A 17930-nucleotide genomic window follows, 5' to 3' on the forward strand; every position below is an offset into this window, starting at 1 on the left:
AGACGCCGCGGAGCGGGCAGCGGGCAGGCGGGGCGGGCAGGGCAGGGCAGGCGGGGCAGGCAGCGCAGGGCGGGCAGGCGGGGCGGGCAGGGCAGGCAGGCGGGGCGGGCAGCGCAGGGCAGGCAGGCGGGGCAGGCAGCGCAGGGCAGGCAGCGGAGGGCGGGCAGGGCAGGCAGCGGCTGTGCAAGGGCGACGCCGCCCGGCCGGCCGCGGTGCCGCAGGGGCAGGGCGGGCCCCGCCGGGCGCTGCCCGTTTCCCCCGTCGAGGAGCGGCGGAGCGGACGCGGGGCTTCGGGGGCAGCCCGGGCTGAGCTGGCCCCGGTTTTCCAGCGGTGCCTCCGGTTCCCGGCCCCGTGGGAATGGGGTGTCACTCAGGGGATGCTGACTCCGCTTCTCCTTCCTCTCCCGAAGTAGTAAGAAGGAAACGGGAAACCGCCCAGTGAGGGAGTATGCCCGGGAAAGGTGCTTACCCAGCAGAAGCCATCCTCTCTGGCTGGTGTGCGAGATCTGTATCCGTGAGAAGGGGGGTGCGCCCTACCAGGCAGCTCGCCCACCGCTGACTCACCCAGCGCAGCTTTATTTTCCACCATCGCCTTATAACGGAACCTCGCCAGCCATCGATACTTGTTACTGAATGTGATGGTCGCATTTGTAGGCAAAACGTCACGGTTGGGGCAACACGCCGAGGCACCATGTGGTCGAGGTTGCCCCATACCTGGCAGCCCGTTACAGAAAATGGCCTGGTTTTGTTCGTCAGAATGGTAAACTTCCTTTATAACCACCAGCAGCACTCCGAGGAGGGTTTGGGTTGCTTGTTTTTGCAAGGAGGAGTTACACTGGCCGCATGCTTGAGGCAGGGAGTGTTCCTCGTGATTGCCCGCTTGCAGGCATAAAGGCACTGGGGAAGGTCCCGGGGCTGTGTGCTGTGACAGCGCTGGGTGTGCGCTTTGCACCGCTGCTGCTGCAAAACCAAAATTGTCTTGAAATTAGGAAAGAGTGAAAGGAAAACAGTTTAGCTCCCGAGCACCAAACTGCAGGCAGCAATAGGCGCATCTGTGTTTTCCTTAAAAAAGAGAGGAATCTTTAGAAAGCCAGGATGCTGTGTCTAGTCTCATTTACACTGAACTTTTCTTCCTCAGGCCACTAAAAACTTAATGCAGGGGGAAATGGTGCTGAAATCATTTACCAGAAAGTAATTCCTTCAGAAAAAGAATCGGGCTGGTTTATTTCTGTGGATTTTGAAGCTACAGAGGGAAAATGGCTTTGAAGGATTTAAACAGCGTTTGTGCTGTAAAAATTTGGGGTTCTTGTTCAGGAAAACCCCTACCTAAACTGGAGTGGCTTTGGCTTTGCTGGTCATTTCATGAGGCCTGCACAAAGCTTAGCGCTAACCAAAGCCTGTTTTATATTCGTTTCCACTATTACTATGTTAGATTAATCGTTGTTACCTTTTATTTAGATTGTAGGTCCACAAAATCTTTTGCACCAAGCAAATATTTTAAAAAATTATGTATGAGATTTCTAGGGCCCCAGCAGGTTTAGAATTAAGGTTGGAGTCCTCTTCTACCTGAAATTCTGCACTTCTGGAGTCACTGAATTCAGAGAATTGGGTGTGTTTTAAGACAAAATACTCATATTTGTCTTGTCTTGCCTGAAACTTCCACCGGCAGATAAATCTTTCTCCAAAAAATATTTGAGCATAGTTTCCTGTACCTTTGATAATAGCTCTGCTTTCCCATGACCTGCATTCATATATGTCATATTCAGATAAGAAGGAGGCACAATGCTGACTAATGCTGCTTTTTTGGAAGGAAAATGACAAAAGCTATTTGAGACAGGAATAGAAGTGCCAGCACTAAATGATAGATGAACAGCTGGTATCAAAGGTGGCAGCTCTAATGTTTCGCTATATTTATGGAGCATTGAAATGAAGGAATGATATTGGGATTTGTTTCTCTAGGCTGGATGTTTATCTTCAGATACAGCAATTCTTTGGGTCCCAGGACGGGGTGTAAGAGAGCGGATGGGTTTTGTTTCACACAAGCGAGCCTGGTTCCCTCTCCAGAGCTGTTGTCTGGAGCATGGGGCATGGCCGTGCCCCTCACCCACCCCCCTGCTTCCAGTCTGTTCCCATATTTTGTCTGACAGCACTTGCTCCTTATTAACATGACTATAGCCTCTTTGTGTCCTCCGTCAGAAGAAATCCTGCACTGGAATAAATTTCAGAGGTGACAGATTGGAACAGTTTGACCAGATGATGGTACACAAATGTCTCTGAGATCGGCAGCACCTGTGGCTTTGCACCTCTTTGGCTTTGGCCCTGGGCAGGAGTGGTGGTTGGCACTGTTGCCTGCCCGCTTTTGGCTTGTCCTCTCTGGATGTTGGGTGCTGCAGAGGGGATAATGGATTATGTGTAGACTCTGAGAGGGAGAAGGTGGTGGCCGCAGTAAGCAGTTACCTGCCTGTATGTGTAAATGAAGCTCAGTTGTGCTGCATTTTAGAGCCTATAACACGGTGTTCTGGTTCATGGAAAACAAGCCAGTGTGTGATGGTGCTTCCCTAGGCAGTGCTGCATGCACTGAGACAGGAGTCCAGACAGGAACCTGTGAAAGCTGGGAACACAGTCCCAGGCCACACGGCTAAAAGTATGTGGCTTCTTTTGAGGCTGTATCGTGTCAGAGCACCTTCTAAGGCTTTTCCTCTTTCACTGCAGGCTCTGACTGCAGGTTGATTTGGTCATGGGAGGCAGAGTGGCCGATATCTCTCCGCTGACCCACTGTCAGGGGAACTTTTGCAGCCGCCGGGTTGCAGTGTTCTCCATAGACCTGCCAGATGCGGGAAAGCACGGGGCAAAACACCCCCACGGGAAAGTGCCCGAGGGCTCAGCTGCCTCCCACGAAGGGCCAAGGCAAGCCAAGCCCCGGTGACCACATCGGGTCACCCCCCTGCCCTTCCCGGGCGAGGCTGCTGGTGCCCCAGCCGCAGGCTTTGCATGGGGCTTCGGAGCCCAGATGGGCCAGCACAGAGCCCCCCCGGGCTGACACCCCGCTCCCCGGGGAGCCCTGCGGGGCGCCCGCAGCCCCCAGGCGCTCGGAGCTTTGCGTGCGGGTAGCGGGGCTGCCCCGGCCCCGGGCATCTGGGCGCCGTCGCAGATATACGTCCAGGCTGGAGGGATCGTCCCCGGCTGGGAGGAGCCAGCAGCTCCGCTGCTGTAAACAGTGCGGGCACCGCCAGCGGTTGGGAGATGGATATAAATAGGGAGGCAGAGGGGAGGCAGCCGGAGCGGAGGAGCGGGAGCTGCCTGCGCCTGCCTGCCCCTGCCCTGCCGCCCCAGCCGGGGTGCCCAGCAGCCCGGGCCGGCAGTCCCGAGAGGCGGTGCGCAAAGTTTGCGGCTCGGCGCGGCCGGGGTAAGTAAGCGGTGTCTGCAGCCGGCGTTGGGAACCCGCCGGTGCTTCTCGTCCATCTGCCGCTGGGGTTTTCGGCTCGCCGGCTCTGTTCGTACTGCTGTTGTTTGTGGTTGCCTCGCCGTGTCCGGGCTTGTATGGAGCTGGGAAGGGGGGAGGAATTTCTGTTTTCGGGCTGACTACGTTAAGTGAAGGGGGGGGGGGGGGGGGAAATAAGAAGGAAAAGAAGCGCCGAAACACATCTAAAGGAAAATGTGCCTGTGCGCCGGCTCCGTGCAAAGCCGCGGCGAAGGAGCCGGCTCCGCGCACGTGTTGCGGGCGGCAGGTACCGGCTGCGGGAGCGCCGGCCGCGGGGAGCCCCCGGGGGGCCACAGCTCCTGCTGCCCTTCGCGCCGGACCCGGCGCCGGTCCCGGTGCCTCCGCGGGACGCGTCGGGGAGCAGCGAGCGGCGGCAGCGCATCAGGTCGGTACCGCGCCCCCTCCCGCCCCTCCCGCCCCCCCGCCGCCGCCGCCGCCGCTGCCGCCGCCCGTCTCTTGCAGGGCCCTGCCCGGAGGCCGACCCGCACCTCGCCCCGTGGCGACCCGGCTCCGACACCAGCCGCACCGCCGTGGTGGGCCGGGGGGCGGCCCTGCGCCTCGAGAGCTCCGCCGCCTTCCACTCTCTAGTCATTCGCGACGGAGGTAAGCGGGGCTGCCCGCCCCCTCGGGCCTGCCGGCTGCTGCCGGAGCCCGGGCGCTGCGGGGCCGGGGTGGGGGGAGTGGGGGGGCGCTGGACCTGCCGGCGGGTGGCACCTCCCGCCCCCGGCGGAGCGCGCCCCCAGCCCCGCTCCTCTCCCCTTGCCCACCAGGGAGGCTGGTGTTCGCCGACCGCCCCCACGGGCCGCCCATCACGCTGCGGGCCCGCTACATCCTCATCCACGACGGCGGGGAGCTGCACATCGGCTCGGAGCGCTGCCCCTACGGCTCGCGGGCCACCATCTCACTGTACGGGCGAGCCGCCGAGGGGGCGGCCGTGGAGGGCTTCGGGCAGAAGTTCGTGGGCGTGGGTCGCGGCGGCGTCCTGGAGCTGCACGGCCGGCGGCCCCGCTCCTGGACCCTGCTGGACAGAACGCTGCACCCCGGCGGGCTCCGCCACGGCCCCTACTCCTCCGAGAAGCGGTGGGGCAGCCGCGGGCTCAACCTCCGCGTCCTGGACGGCGGCACGGCGCGGGTGCTGGCGGCGGGGCGCTTCGACACCCACCTGCGGCCCGGCGAGTGCCGGCGGCTGCGCGCCTTCCTGGCCCTGCAGGCCCCCGGCAGCGTGGTGGCGGCCGCCGTGGGGGACTCGGCCGCCCGCAGCCTCACGCCGGCGACGCGGCTGCTGCTGCGGGACCGCCTGGGCAGCCGGCACATCGCCCGCCTGGGCCACAGGTGAGGCGGGCGGCGGGCGGGGGGGCGGCCCGGCCACCATGGACAGCTCCGCGCCGCCGCTGCCCGCGGCTGGGCCCGCCCGAGGGGCGCGACCGCGGCTGCGGGGGTGGGGGGGGGAACCCCGGGCTCCCTGCCCGCCCCAGCTCCGGGGGATGGCGGGTCCGCGGGGTCACTCGTCTGCTCCGTCCCGCTCTCCTGCAGGCAGCCCTGGGCGCTGGTGGGCATCCTGGGCGGGGACCAGCTCGCCACCGCGGAGGACAGACGGGAGTACCGCGGGAGCGGGACGACGGGCTTAGCCGTAGCCCAGCGGGATTTCCTCACCTACGATGGCACCCGCTTTACTGTGACCGCCTTCAGTGGATGGATAAAAGGTTTAGTCTTCCCTGACAATCACTTCTCTTCTGTTGCTTTGCTCTTCTCTGGCTGCCGTGAATCCCAACAACGGTAATAACGCCACAGCCTCTTGCTCATGTGGATGGTGGCCCAGCTAACAGCAACGCTCCCACAAAGTCACGTTTTAGTAGCCTATGAAGAGATGACACTGACGTATTTAACAGCTAGAGCACTTCTATCACACGCCGAGCCATCTAGATAAAAATTAAATTGGTATGCTCTTTTACAGATATCATACAATTATCAAAATAGTTGATTGCTTCATTTTCCAGGGGTGCCTCATAATGGATTTAAAGTGGAAGTGTCCAAAGGAATAATTCTTCATTTGGTGGATGAGGTTACAAGTTGGTTACCTGGCGACCGGATCGTCGTTGCCAGCACAGATTACTCTATGCACCAGGCTGAAGAGTTTAATCTCCTTCCTTGCCCTGAATGTAAAAGCAATCAAGTGAAAATTGATGGTATGAGATATTTTTATCGAGCTACTCCTTTGTGGTAAATATTTACATTGACTTGTCTTTTACATTCTACGTCTACTTGTCTTTTTAGCTAGTTTTTGTCCCATAAACACATGGGCACATACGAGAGCTGAAAGCCCCAATATTATATTGGGACTTGAAAGTTTGACCAGAGGCAGCAGTGGCAGCAATTGTTTTTAGAAGACAGAGGAAGCGCTGGTCTCCTCTGGGACCAGATGCTAACAACTGGGCATGGCCCCAGGCTTGGTGATGCCTTAAATGAAAGGTGTGCGCTTGCTTAGAAAAATGTGATAATGAAGATGCTGTGCTCACCCTGACTAAAAAGGTCTCTGATTTTCACAGGCAGCCCACTTTATCTTCACATTGGAGAAGTCATAGATGGTGTCGATATGAGGGCAGAGGTTGGTCTTCTGACTAGAAATATACTTATTCAAGGAGAAATGGAAGACTCCTGTTATGGACAAAATCAATGCCAGTTTTTCTCCTTCGATACATTTGGAGGACATATTAAAGTAAGTTGGTTTTAATGCATGTGCCTGCAGGTGGCTCAGAGCAGGTTGTTTCAGAGAGTTCCTCTCCTGGTCTGTAAACAAGCAAATATAATGCATGAAACTACCGTTGTGTCCTGGGTGGGGTGTGAGCGTGTGTGTGTGTGTGTGTGTGTGTGAAGTATACTTGTCTATGAAGGAGGGAAAAGTTCACTGGCCTGTTTTGCAAAACTAGATTTGCAACAAGTCTGTCCCATTTTCTTCACTGTGTATGCAAAAGCATACCCTTCCTCGGGCTAGAGGGGATTCTTCAGCGGCATCGCTGTCAGTGGGAACAATGGGAAGTTGCATGGTACACGAGGTGTCGCTGAAGAACTTGTGCTTCCCGCAGAGCAAACCTGCTCCCTTCATGACTCAGGGAAGCTCTGAATCTCGCCCTGTTGTGCTTTGCCTCCTCTTGGTTGTCCCATGTGTTGCTGGTGGAGGTGCAAAGTCTTTCTGTTGCAGGGGCTTTGTGTGAAATTACTCCTCTACCTGTTGGTGGAATCCGAGAAGCTGTGCAGGTCTGACCTAAAATCACTTGACAGAGAATAGTTACCAGGAAATAGACCCTGGTGGTAAATGCTACCCCTGTCTGTACCTTGTCTGTAGCTGTGTCACACACTACTGTTGCTAAACACCATCCATGCTGCCTGGCAGCTGTTCCTTGGCAGCCCCATGCCCAGAGGTGCGCAGCTGCTGGCACACTGCTCTGCAGGTGCTGGGCTGCTCTGAGTCAGAGCAGGGAGCTGACATCTCCTTCGGGGATCAGGCTCAGGTTTGTTCTGCAAACATATTGCCTAATGAGAGAGAAGGGGGTAAAAAAAGAAGTGGTTTTCCTTTTGCGTGTGTTTATATTTTAATGCCTTACTTGGATCTACGTTTGTCTCAACAGATCCTAAGGAATTTTAGCTCTGTTCACATGTCAGGAGTGGAATTAAAAAATATGGGGCAGCAAATCCTGGGCAGTTACCCTGTGCATTTCCACTTGGCCGAGGATGTGGATGAGAGAGGAGGGTATGAACGCCCAACGTACCTTGATAACCTGGCTATCCACCACTGCTTCTCTAGGTGTGTTGCCATACATGGAACTCATGGCCTTCTGGTAGGAGACATATTTTATTAGTACAAAGTTCATTTCTTTGCTTAGGCACTGCTAAACAGTAAAAGCCAAGTGTGTTGCAAAGAGAAATCAGAATATTGAAATGAGGTATCTTTTCCCCGAGAAACATCCCAACTTGTCAGCTTCACTTGAGCGGTGTTCAGGTTAGGGCTGTTGCTCTTTGCAATAAATTTCAGGTTCTTAGTACTGCCTGCTTAGTATTATTAAAGGTGTGATCAGATATAGTGCAATCTTTGCCATGGTTATTCTGGGCAGTTTGTGGTAGTAAGAACTTTCATTCAAAATCAAAATGATGGACTTTAAGTGGACCTGAGTGAAGCAACGGACTTCTCATTTGCAAAGGAGGTAAAAAAGACAGGGATTGTTTGAGTCAGGGCACTGTGAAGTATATCAAACAATATTCGCATGACAAAGAGAATGAAATATGAGAGGGACAGATCCCAACGGCTTGTCAGTGCCAGGAAAGCCCTCAGGAACTTGTCTTTGACCTGGATCCTCACAAGGGCATTGTGCAGAGGAACTTAAAAAAAAAAAAAGAAAAATAAAACAACCACAAAAAAGACATACGTGTCCCAGCTGGAAAAGACAGATTCCCGCTCCAGTCCTGACACGCGCAGTTGCTGTGTGCTCTGCAGGACCTGGAATGGTGTTTTGGTGTCTGTGGGCATTTCCTCATTCACCTGGTGTGTACTCAGGCAGAGACACTCCCTGAACTATCTACAACCTCCCGTGTTCTTCCTGACAACTTTTTCTCAACCCTGGACATAAAGCTGTGTAAGACATAACATAGATGCACTCTGGTGGGACCCTTGTGTGAAAGAGTCCCCCCAAGGGAACGTATTCATGGAAATGCAATGCTGGACTTGTACAACTGGGAGCACTTTTCATGTATCCTAAACTGGATTTGTATTGTCCAGATCACTCAAAATTATTGATACCCTTCTCATGTACGTGATTTACTCTGGCTGTAGAGCCTGCTTTTGTGTACAGAGCCCTTAGGTGGCAGGAGACTTGCCCAATGTGTGGATGTAGTTTAACTCACTTTCTCCTCCTGTTGGTATTAAACCTCTGGAATTGGAGGAACCTGCCTGGGATGAAAAAATAAGCCTTATACTAATATTGGCCCTGTAAAGAATGGTGTATAGTCTTGCTCTTTATCAGAAGCAAGGTTGTCAGGGGTTTATCTGGATGTTTGGGATGCGATGGTTGTGAAATCAAGAATCCAAGCGTGAGATCCATTTCCATCGCATGTGACTGCTGAGGGCTTTGAGTCCAGAAATCAGTGAATAGATTAGTAGGTTAAATATGCGATTCTGTGGAAGAATCGTGTGGTTTCAATAGTTTCAGTCATTAAGATAAAGAGTAATTAAAATTGAATAAAAAGCCTGGCTTTAAAATAAATTAAAATAATTTGCAGTTCCAGAGAAGAGCACATGTATCAGAGCAAAGCAGTTAAATAACGTAGACGGGTACCTGTTTCAGCATCAGACTATGAAACTTCACCCCTTGAGGCAGAGTAAACCAGATAGGTGGGTTTTCCCCCCTCCTGTCTTGAGCGTTTAGAGGATGTAATTTTAGAAGTACGTTCACGGAGCGCTGTGGTTTGTATGCCGTGTATAGGTCATGCAGCACCGTCTGCCAGCCCCTTCTCCCACCTGCCGCTCCCGTGTGCCAGGGCTGTGTGACTACGCCAGCCCGCGGCAGCGGTGCCCCCGGTTGGGTTACTGGGGGCGGCTGGGCAGCAGGCTGCGACATGCCTCTGGCTGCCCTGGCACGCATCAGGTGTACGCAGGCTACTGTAGTCTTTCATGTCTAGTGTTGCAGTGCGTAAAGGTCACTTATATTGTGTTGCTGAGCTATATATATATAATTCAGTGTCTAGAGCCGTATTAATCAGCTGGTGTTGGGCACACCGGCGGGGCTGTAGCCTGTGTTGTGGGCAGCGTTTCCTGCTGGCACATGCTACTGTCACAGTGCTGCAGGTGGACTTGTTTCCAAGCCGTGATATGCCAGGATTGATCAGATATTGGGGTTTCAATCTAATGGCACAGACCCTTATCTCAAATGTAAGTGATCTTTAAATTATGTTATTTCTGGCTAGGAGAGTGATCAATATAGTTTTGTGTATGTAAGTTTTCAGGGCTGCCATGTGACTTTGAAGCTGTGACTAATTGAATTAATTAAAACTAAAATCTGGTTTCAGATACCAGGCTGGTTTTTAATGCAGCTGTCTGAAGCACAGATTAGCCAAACTTCAGCTAAATTGAGAAGAACGAAACTCTGCAATTGTGATGCTGTTTAAACCAGCGAGCAGCCTGTCGTTACAGTTTCCTTCCAAAAATAGCCTTCCGTGGCCTGCTTAGCACAGCTTCTGCCCATCATTTGGAAGGGCAGAAGTAGCCAGGCTTACTGTTCTTAGCAGGCTGGCGAGGACACTTGCATTTTTTGTCTAAATCCATTTCCTATCTGTATTTCTGAGACTCAGCTGGTAGGGACGCGTTCAGCACCACTGCATGCATGTGGGCGCTCTGTTGCCCTCCTGGCAGCTCAGTCCCAGCTCCTGTACCTGCGCGCAGGCTCTCGGTGGATTTCCAAACCCCTATCAGTCAGGAGCTGGGTGCCTGGTTGTGTTGTGCCTGATTTCTGGCTCTTTCCTGAACACCTCATTGAGGCAGCGACAAGAGCAGCAGATGACAAGTTTGACTGCCAGGAAAACAATGAAATCCAGTAGAGATATACCTATGGGGACTATACTGCTTGTGACTCCAGATGTTATGTACAGTTGCAGCCCATTAAGGGGAAATCACAGGATATGAATCTGAAATGGATTTAGTTCAAGTATCCCTCTGTATACAAAAATAACCACGTAGGTTAATATTAGTTAATCTTGCAGCCTTACAGAGACATACCTCTGACGTCAACAGGAATTTTGTATGCCTGAAGAGTGAATAAATATGCTGACAGGGATCATTTGAGTACAAAGTTAAGGTTTCAGTAAGGTTTAGTAACAAATAGCTGGTATTTTAGCTAGCCTGATTTAGTATTTACATTTAAAAGAAGGATTTGTGAATTTATCTTCATAAGACTGTACATCAAAGGAGGCTTGTGCTAAGTCCTCTTGGTCAAATTAGGGTTTAATGCAATATCCCTGTGCATGTCAATTAATATTAAATAGACTAAAAGAGTAAAACACTATCTCTGCCCAAGCTGATCATTACAGGAATGAAGTGGCCCTGCACCTTCTGGGAGCGGAGGAGAAAGAACAGAAACCTCGTTAATATAAATTACTTCACATGGTGCATTTTAAAGAATTTCTTATTTTATTTGGGAAGTGTTGCAGTCATGAAAATTTCTAAATTAACCATTCCAACTTGTTGGTTTAACACGAGACACATTTATCTTTGCACAGCTATTTAGTCCATGACACTGAATCAAATATTCTCTCTTAGAGCTGAGGGTGGTTTTAAATCCAGTATCTTGCAATTTGCCTTTAATTATGCCTGTGATCTTCCTCAGAGTAATTTTAATAGCAGTTTCACTGTATAAGAAGATCAGTCCACAGTTATGCAAACTGCGTGTAGTTCAAGTTAGCTCCAGGACTGATGCCTGTGGAGGCACTGCTCGCTGTGCAGAGGGGTGGCCAACCCACTCCGTACATACTTTGGGAATTTATTGATGAGCAAAGCACACCAGTTATAGTTCCTACTGCTGTTAGCGTCGCGATCTATGGCCTGTATGCTTTTTTCCAGGTAAAAGACACCATTGGCTATGACACTCTGGGGCACTGTTTCTTCCTTGAAGACGGGACGGAGCAGCGCAATACATTTTATCACAACTTGGGTCTCCTCACGAGGTCGGGGACCATCTTGCCTTCAGATCGCAATGAGGCGATGTGCCTTGCCATCCGCAGCCATGTCTATGGGAATTACATTCCGGTGCCCAGCACCAACTGCATGTAAGTGCTCCAGGAGCTGTACTCAGGATTTGCACCTACCTTGGGCTTTATAGCTGGGTCCCAAAGAATGCTGTGGTGAAACTTTTGAAAGGTGCTATTTGATATTAAATGAAAATTTGTAGCTTTTCCTACCATTTCTCATTTTAAAAGAATTTAGCTGATTGACCATCTTTTGCTTGTGAAGACATCTGTTAACACCTGCCTGAGTCCCAAGCAAGGAGTATTTGCTGCTGGTTATTCCTGTCGGTGTTTCCTGAGCATCATAAATGTGTTAGAGCACTTTGCTCGTTTCTGAACCCCTTTCAAAAGTCTTTTTAGTAAGATGTTGAAGGCTCCATGGAATCTGTCCGATAAATGCAAGTTCCTTAGCCCTGGCATAGGCGGGCAAAGATACCACTCACTGCAAAGGGAGGTTTTGCCTTTTTTCACCAGGGCAGAACTGGGGCTGGAGCATCTAGAGGGAATTGGTCAATAGTACACAAGTATATGAATACCTACAGTACATCAGGAGGTTTAGTGAGAATGCAGAGATTAGCATAAACTACAGTGAGCATCATTTAACAATAAACAATATCCTGATATAGCTGACCAAAGTTAACTTCTGTTTTGGAGATTGATGAGCTGTAATGTGGCCACTCAGGGACACAGGTGCTGGTCTGACTGGTGTTTGCGAACACGGCTAAACCAAGGAAATTTGTATTTTCATATTTTCTGGAAAAGGATGCAATGGCCAAACTCTACTTATTATGATTTGTGTAAATAATCTAAATGAATTAATTGCAATTATTGTTGCAAAATACTAAGGTTGCTTATATGGTTAATGGAGATTAATGTGGTTCTCTTAATCCAAACAAGTGTGGATTCTTGATTATGTAGTAGTTAAGGTGAATAAAAAAAATGATTGAGTCTACTTAAAATGATCAGATTCATTGGTATGGTCATAAGAAAAGGTTTACAGTGGGTTTTTTTTTACCTGTGGTCTTTATTTCTGCAAAAGATGTTACCAAATGAAGTAAGACAACAGATGACAATGTTTTCATAGCTATACCCGGCTTCTGTTTGTGCCACTATTGATCTTCCCACTGAAGCAAAAACTCCTTATTTGAACAACCTTCAAAGTGATACCTCCTTAATCTCCTGCTGAACAAGCCATTTGCAATCTGCAAGGACATTTGTTTTGTTTTCCACCTAGAAACTTCGTAAATCCATAGTGAATCCCCTACCTCCTGCCATTGCCCCTGAAGTTCCAGTTCACTTTTCAGACACTCTCCAAGCTGCTTAGCTTAAAAAAAAAAAAAGAAAAAAAAAGACATTGGGTTTCCTTAAGCTGCATTTAACAGAGCATGGATTTTGTGTTAAGTCTCATATAATTTACAATAGGTTCAGCATGTGGCTCCATAAATGACCATGTCTGACATTACTAGATAGTTTCTTTTCCTTAAAGAGTATCATTAAAAGGTTGTGTGGAGTTTTAAAGTCAATAGGAGAGTTGTGGCTCAAGTCCAGTGCAACGCTATGAAAATGTATCCCTTCCTGTTTGGTAACTGCTTAGGATCATTTTGATTTTGATTTTTCAGGGCTGTCAGCACATTCTGGATTGCAAATCCAAACAACAACCTAATAGAGAATGCAGCAGCTGGTGCTCAGGTAAAATCATTTAATGGCAAGAGCTATGCTTTGCCTCCAGTTCCCATATATTCTGCTCTTATTGATGTCATTAACTGTCAGGGCAATGAATTTTTAGTAAGCCATCATAAAATTTGGATATGTATTTCTGCAACTTTGTCCCTGTTAAGAACGAGTATTTGCCTACAGTTTGTGTGATTTCTCTCACAACTGTGGCTGGAAATAGTGTGTGATGTCTCTTAGCAGATGTTGATTTTTATTAGTAGTTAATAGCTAAATAAAATTTTATAGGTGTATATATAAATATATACTCTCTCCTTGTTATTATCTCTGATGTTTACCCAAATCGTATTTGTGTTTAATGTGCCTGCATAGCAAAGCCTGTGTTTTCTTACAATCCGCCTGAATTTCACCCACTTTGTATGCATTTTTAAAACCCATGTGTGTGCGCCCCAGGGACCCACTGTACGTGGCAAAGGATACGTTGGGAGGTGTAAGAGTACGGGCTGGTGTGTGTCCCCCGGGACTGGCAGGTTTGGCAGGCTCAGGTTAGAAATCTGGCCAGCGCAGTGGGAAACCCTAAGTCCCCAGAATTACCTGTATTGTTAATTGTAGTGTCCCATTTCTTGGACCTTCCTTTGTCTTTTAGGATGTTGGGATATGGTACATCTTCCACCGGGTTCCTACTGGACAGTCTGAGGGGCAATATCCAGAGGGACAGGCTGAACATACCCCGCTGGGAGTATTTTACAACAACAGAGTCCACTCCAACTTCAAGGCATGTGGATGATTTTCATACGTTTCTGTCAATATAACAGTACGGCATAGGGCTGACCCTGTGTGGTGCTCTGAAATCAGATGATTATGGGCATCTTACACTTGGATAAATGTCTTTTAACACTATATTGAAACACAATCGACTTTTGGGGGTGATGCTCTTTCTAATTATTGAAGAGGGAGCCAAGCAGAATAGGGGTCCCATTTCAGGCACTTCACTGGGCTACCTGTGTTAGACGGGGTATGTCCAGCCCATAGGTACACCTGCTACTAAGTGAGATTTAAGGAATGACAGGCAGGATACTGGGCATTTCTGTTGGCCACAGTGGTGCAAGGACATATAGGGATGAACAAAAGTTGTTTGTGCCAGGGCTTGCTCATCACCTTTCAAAAATAAGACCAAAAATTGAAGGGTAATTCCAAGAAAAACACTTCCCCCGCAAATACAGTGTTGACAAGAAAATGTAAGCTATAAAAAGCATTTTTAACTTATTTCTCAGGATTCTAGGTTGAAATCAGTGCTGTTCTCTGTGCCTTGTATATTTTACATTTTGGTCCATGACAGCTGCTGCTTTAGCCCAAAGCCTTTCAGTTGGCTACAGCAGCTCATGTTCTCTTTTGACTGTCGGGGGACTCGTCACTCTTTATTTAAAGCCTTACTGCTTAACAACACTCTTTTTCCAAAAAGTTATCAAGAGCTTGGCAAAGTCCTTTATTGCTTTCTGTGAGGGAGAGAGAGAGAGTGGGAGTTCAGTGCCTTGCTTTGGGTCAGAAGACAGCCCAAGATGCTGATGCATAACATATGGCAGGGCAGGCTCTGTCCTGACTTCGGTGTGCTATATCCTGTGCTAATGTCATGCTGAGTGGTGCCAAGTGACACCGAAAGGGAAGTGAAAGCCCAGCCTGCAGGCACTGGCTGCCCACGTTCATTGATAAAAATCTGGGCTCTCTGGTCGCTGTTGGGTGGTCTGTTAAAATAATAGAAGTCACGTGCGTTTTCAGGCGGGTTTGTTTATTGGAAAAGGAGTAAAGACAACAAGAGCCAATGCTGAAGATCCCAGAGAGTATCTCACTGTCGATAATGCCAGGTAAGCATATGCTGTATGGCTCAGTCTTTTGGATAATTGTATTGCTTCTTGGCTTCTGGATTGTATTTAGCAGATCATTAATGCCTCATTATGGCTGGAGTATCTGAAAAAAACCCACACAAGCTATCTCTGATGTGCAGAGGCAAATACTTCATAGTTATGCACTGAATCGTTTCTGTTATTGCTGACCAAAAATGATAGGCGTGCACTTGGGGTTATGAGGACTAAGCAGTGAAGCACGTGAAAGGGGATCCAGATCCCATTACTCCATTGGCACATTTGTAAACTCCAACAATTCTTATTAATTACTTAATAACATACATCTTATATCAACTTACAGATGATGTAAGAGGCTGCTGAGACTGGTCTAGCATTAATGAGGACAGTGACGTGGCCTCAAAGCTTTTTGTAACTGCTTTAAGATCTCCAAGTCCCCTTTCTCAGGGTGGAAGCTGGTGAATTAAGGCCATTTTCTCACTCACTGCAGCCCCATGGGTCTGGGTGAGGAGGCTGTGGCAGAAATCAGCCACCGCTCCTGGTAAAGCCTGGGCTTTTTTCCTTCTCCATCATACCCTATCGATGCCATGTTATTATGCTCCCATATGACTGAAAGGGTGACTTTGTGTCCCTTTGTGAGATTTCCCTGCCAGGATCACGCCCTTGGGCACTGAGAAGGCACATCCCTTAGTACATCAGCTGGAAAAAGTAGAAGGTGAGGGTAGACTCAGACAAAGCAATGGTGATTCTTTTCCAAACATGGCACAAATATACTATTAAGACCCAGCGTGGCAAGAAATAGCTTGCAAGAAGTTAAGAAGTGTCCAGTTCCCAGGGCAAATCCTTTTATATGATAGCTTGTCTTTCAGCAGACACAGAAGCATATGGAGGTCTGGTCTGTACATGCGAGGAAAGCAGCTCCAATTACCCTGTTGTCTTTGCTGAATGAGATTCTTGAAAGAGCCTAATTGATTTTCTAGGATCAGCCCAGGGATTCTCAATTGGCCTTGTAAGGACAACTGCAAAAGGACCCAAGTGACTTGGGAAAAACATTCTCTATGCCTCTAAATCACACGGAATCAAATTAAGGAGTAGCTGTGGATCCATTGAAGTCTAGTGAGAAATCGCCTGTTGATTTTGCTGGGAGCAGAATTTCACCCTTATGAGTGTTTCTTGTTCTCTGCTTTGTACCAAAGCACAGAAAGGAAATCAAGCTAATGGCCTGACACTGATCCGGGGCGTATCGCCTCCCAGGCCCATCACGCCGATACTTGGAAACCAAACGAGGTCTGCCAGGCACGACCTCCTCTGTCTGAGGTCGGTTCCTATGTCTCCTGTGCCACATTAACTGAGCTCCTTGCTTCAGGTTTCACCCACATCAAGATGCTGATCCTGAAAAGCCGCGAGTTCCTGCTGTGATTGATGGTCTTATTGCTTTTAAAAATAATGACCATGGGGCTTGGGCCAGGGGCGGCGACATTATTTTCCGCAACTCGGGGTAGGTTACTGTAATTATGTGTTATATCATTCCCCTCACAGCAGGCATGAATAGGCCTGTAGGCCAAACTCACTGCAGACATTCCTCATCATTTACACCATTGTGTTTCTTCTGTCCCAGGTTTTCAGACAATGGAATTGGACTCACTCTGGCAAGGTAATTTCTTAAAATGGACCTTCTTCCCACTTTTTTCCCCCAGTGTAACAGGCTCAAGAATGGAAGCTGAGACACTCCCCTAGTAATTACTGTAAGACACAAGAAAACCTCACATTTCCCTCCCAGACCACATCAAGTCTTCCCTGGGCTGCCGTTAACACAAGGGGCAATTTAGCCTTTCATTCTTTTTGCCTCAGCACATCTGGGGAATACATCTAACTGCCGAATATTTCCTTTTGGATGGTAGGTCCTGAACCAGTAGACTAAACATCTGGAAACATCTGGCTCTGAATTTGGGGAGACTTTTCTTCTGCTGTAGCCTGGTGGAGCAGCATTGCCTGTAACTCGTGTGCTGCCAGGGTGGGGGGGCTGGGATGGTCCCAGGTGGTGGCACGGCAGGTCTCCTGCCTCCTCTGCTGGTGTCTACTGTGCTCTTACTGCTCTCATCTCAACCCCTCTGGCCAAAGACCTGCAAAAATAAGCTGTATCCAAAGCCCACTGCAGTCAATGAGAATCAGTGATATTTAGCTCCTGCTTCAGAAATGTAGCTAAAAATTTATAAAGCTACTCGGTATAGCACAATTAAATGTGTATATATATATATATAAGGTAGAGCTAGTTTTACCCAGACTGAGTTCTCTGTATTACTGATGCCTGAGCACTGAGCTACCTCGGCACTAACTTGCTGGTTCCTATAGAAATTTTAAAGCAGACTGTTATAACAGTGCACGCACTTTTTTCAAAATTAAGAAAGGAATTCTACTGTGTCTGTGATAAAATTAGAAGTGTTAATTAATCAGTTGCGCCATGCTGTATAGTTGTTACCTGGTGTTTCTTTGCTTGTAGTGATGGGACTTTCCCGACAGACGAAGGCTCCAGCCTGGAGGTTACGCGCTCCATTTTTGTTGGAGAAAGCAGCAACACTGGCTCCCAGGGAGGCCAAAACAGCTACTGGGGAAAAGGGGCAAACGGAGAATACAGAACACTGCCCCGAAACAAGTGAGTTATTCTTCTGCCATTTCTTCTTGGTGTTAGTGTAAGCTAGAGGAAAAGCCTCAGGAATGAATGTGACTACTGACGAGTAATCTATACCAGGTGTTTAAATTATTATACAGGCCAGAAATAATAAGCATCCGAATAAACTCACTCTTCAGGCCAACAGCTTGAGAGCATTCTCGACTGAATGTGTTTGATTTAATTTTCTGCTTAATTTATTAGTCACTGGAGAATGGGTTAGAGAATCAGAAAGATACCAAATGGCTGTTGTGTAGTGCTTCGGTAGCCCAGCATCAAGCTGCCGGCACAGCTCCCATACCCCATGCCACTGTCCTTCCTGCCAGCATTGCTGGGCAAACGTGGCCGGTTTGACAAAGAATAAACCATTTTTCATTATTGCATCTTCTTTCTCTCTCAATAGCTGTATGCTATTTTCTATTTTGATAGCAGCACAGCGTCCTGTCTAGCAACCACAGTACCTGCCCACATCCCCATGGCAAGA

General features: G+C 49.0%; 2 protein-coding genes across 4 annotated transcripts in view; both read left to right on the plus strand.

Annotated features, from left to right (window-relative positions):
- Positions 1-757: 757 nt before the first annotated feature.
- The window catches only part of LOC119150832 (cell surface hyaluronidase-like), a 55219-nt gene continuing 38046 nt past the window's right edge, over positions 758-17930 (plus strand). The window contains exons 1-14 of the mRNA XM_037393832.1: positions 758-800; positions 3593-4084; positions 4252-4813; positions 5015-5184; positions 5479-5667; positions 6028-6197; positions 7108-7317; positions 11085-11290; positions 12868-12937; positions 13566-13694; positions 14696-14781; positions 16145-16276; positions 16397-16432; positions 17279-17431. Of these exons, the coding sequence (XP_037249729.1) occupies positions 758-800; positions 3593-4084; positions 4252-4813; positions 5015-5184; positions 5479-5667; positions 6028-6197; positions 7108-7317; positions 11085-11290; positions 12868-12937; positions 13566-13694; positions 14696-14781; positions 16145-16276; positions 16397-16432; positions 17279-17431 (2648 nt within the window). The remainder of the gene's footprint in view (positions 801-3592; positions 4085-4251; positions 4814-5014; positions 5185-5478; positions 5668-6027; positions 6198-7107; positions 7318-11084; positions 11291-12867; positions 12938-13565; positions 13695-14695; positions 14782-16144; positions 16277-16396; positions 16433-17278; positions 17432-17930) is intronic.
- LOC119150785 (cell migration inducing hyaluronidase 1) overlaps positions 2350-17930 on the plus strand; it is a 114923-nt gene continuing 99342 nt past the window's right edge. For 2 of the 3 annotated variants that reach the window (XM_037393639.1, XM_037393640.1), the window contains exon 1: positions 2353-3406. The gene's annotated coding sequence lies outside the window, so the exon portion shown is untranslated. Of the gene's footprint in view, positions 3407-17930 lie in introns of all 3 variants that reach the window. The other variant, XM_037393641.1, reaches the window with a different exon arrangement.

Source organism: Falco rusticolus, chromosome 7 (assembly GCF_015220075.1).
Source record: "Falco rusticolus isolate bFalRus1 chromosome 7, bFalRus1.pri, whole genome shotgun sequence".
In the NCBI taxonomy this organism is placed as follows: domain Eukaryota; kingdom Metazoa; phylum Chordata; class Aves; order Falconiformes; family Falconidae; genus Falco; species Falco rusticolus.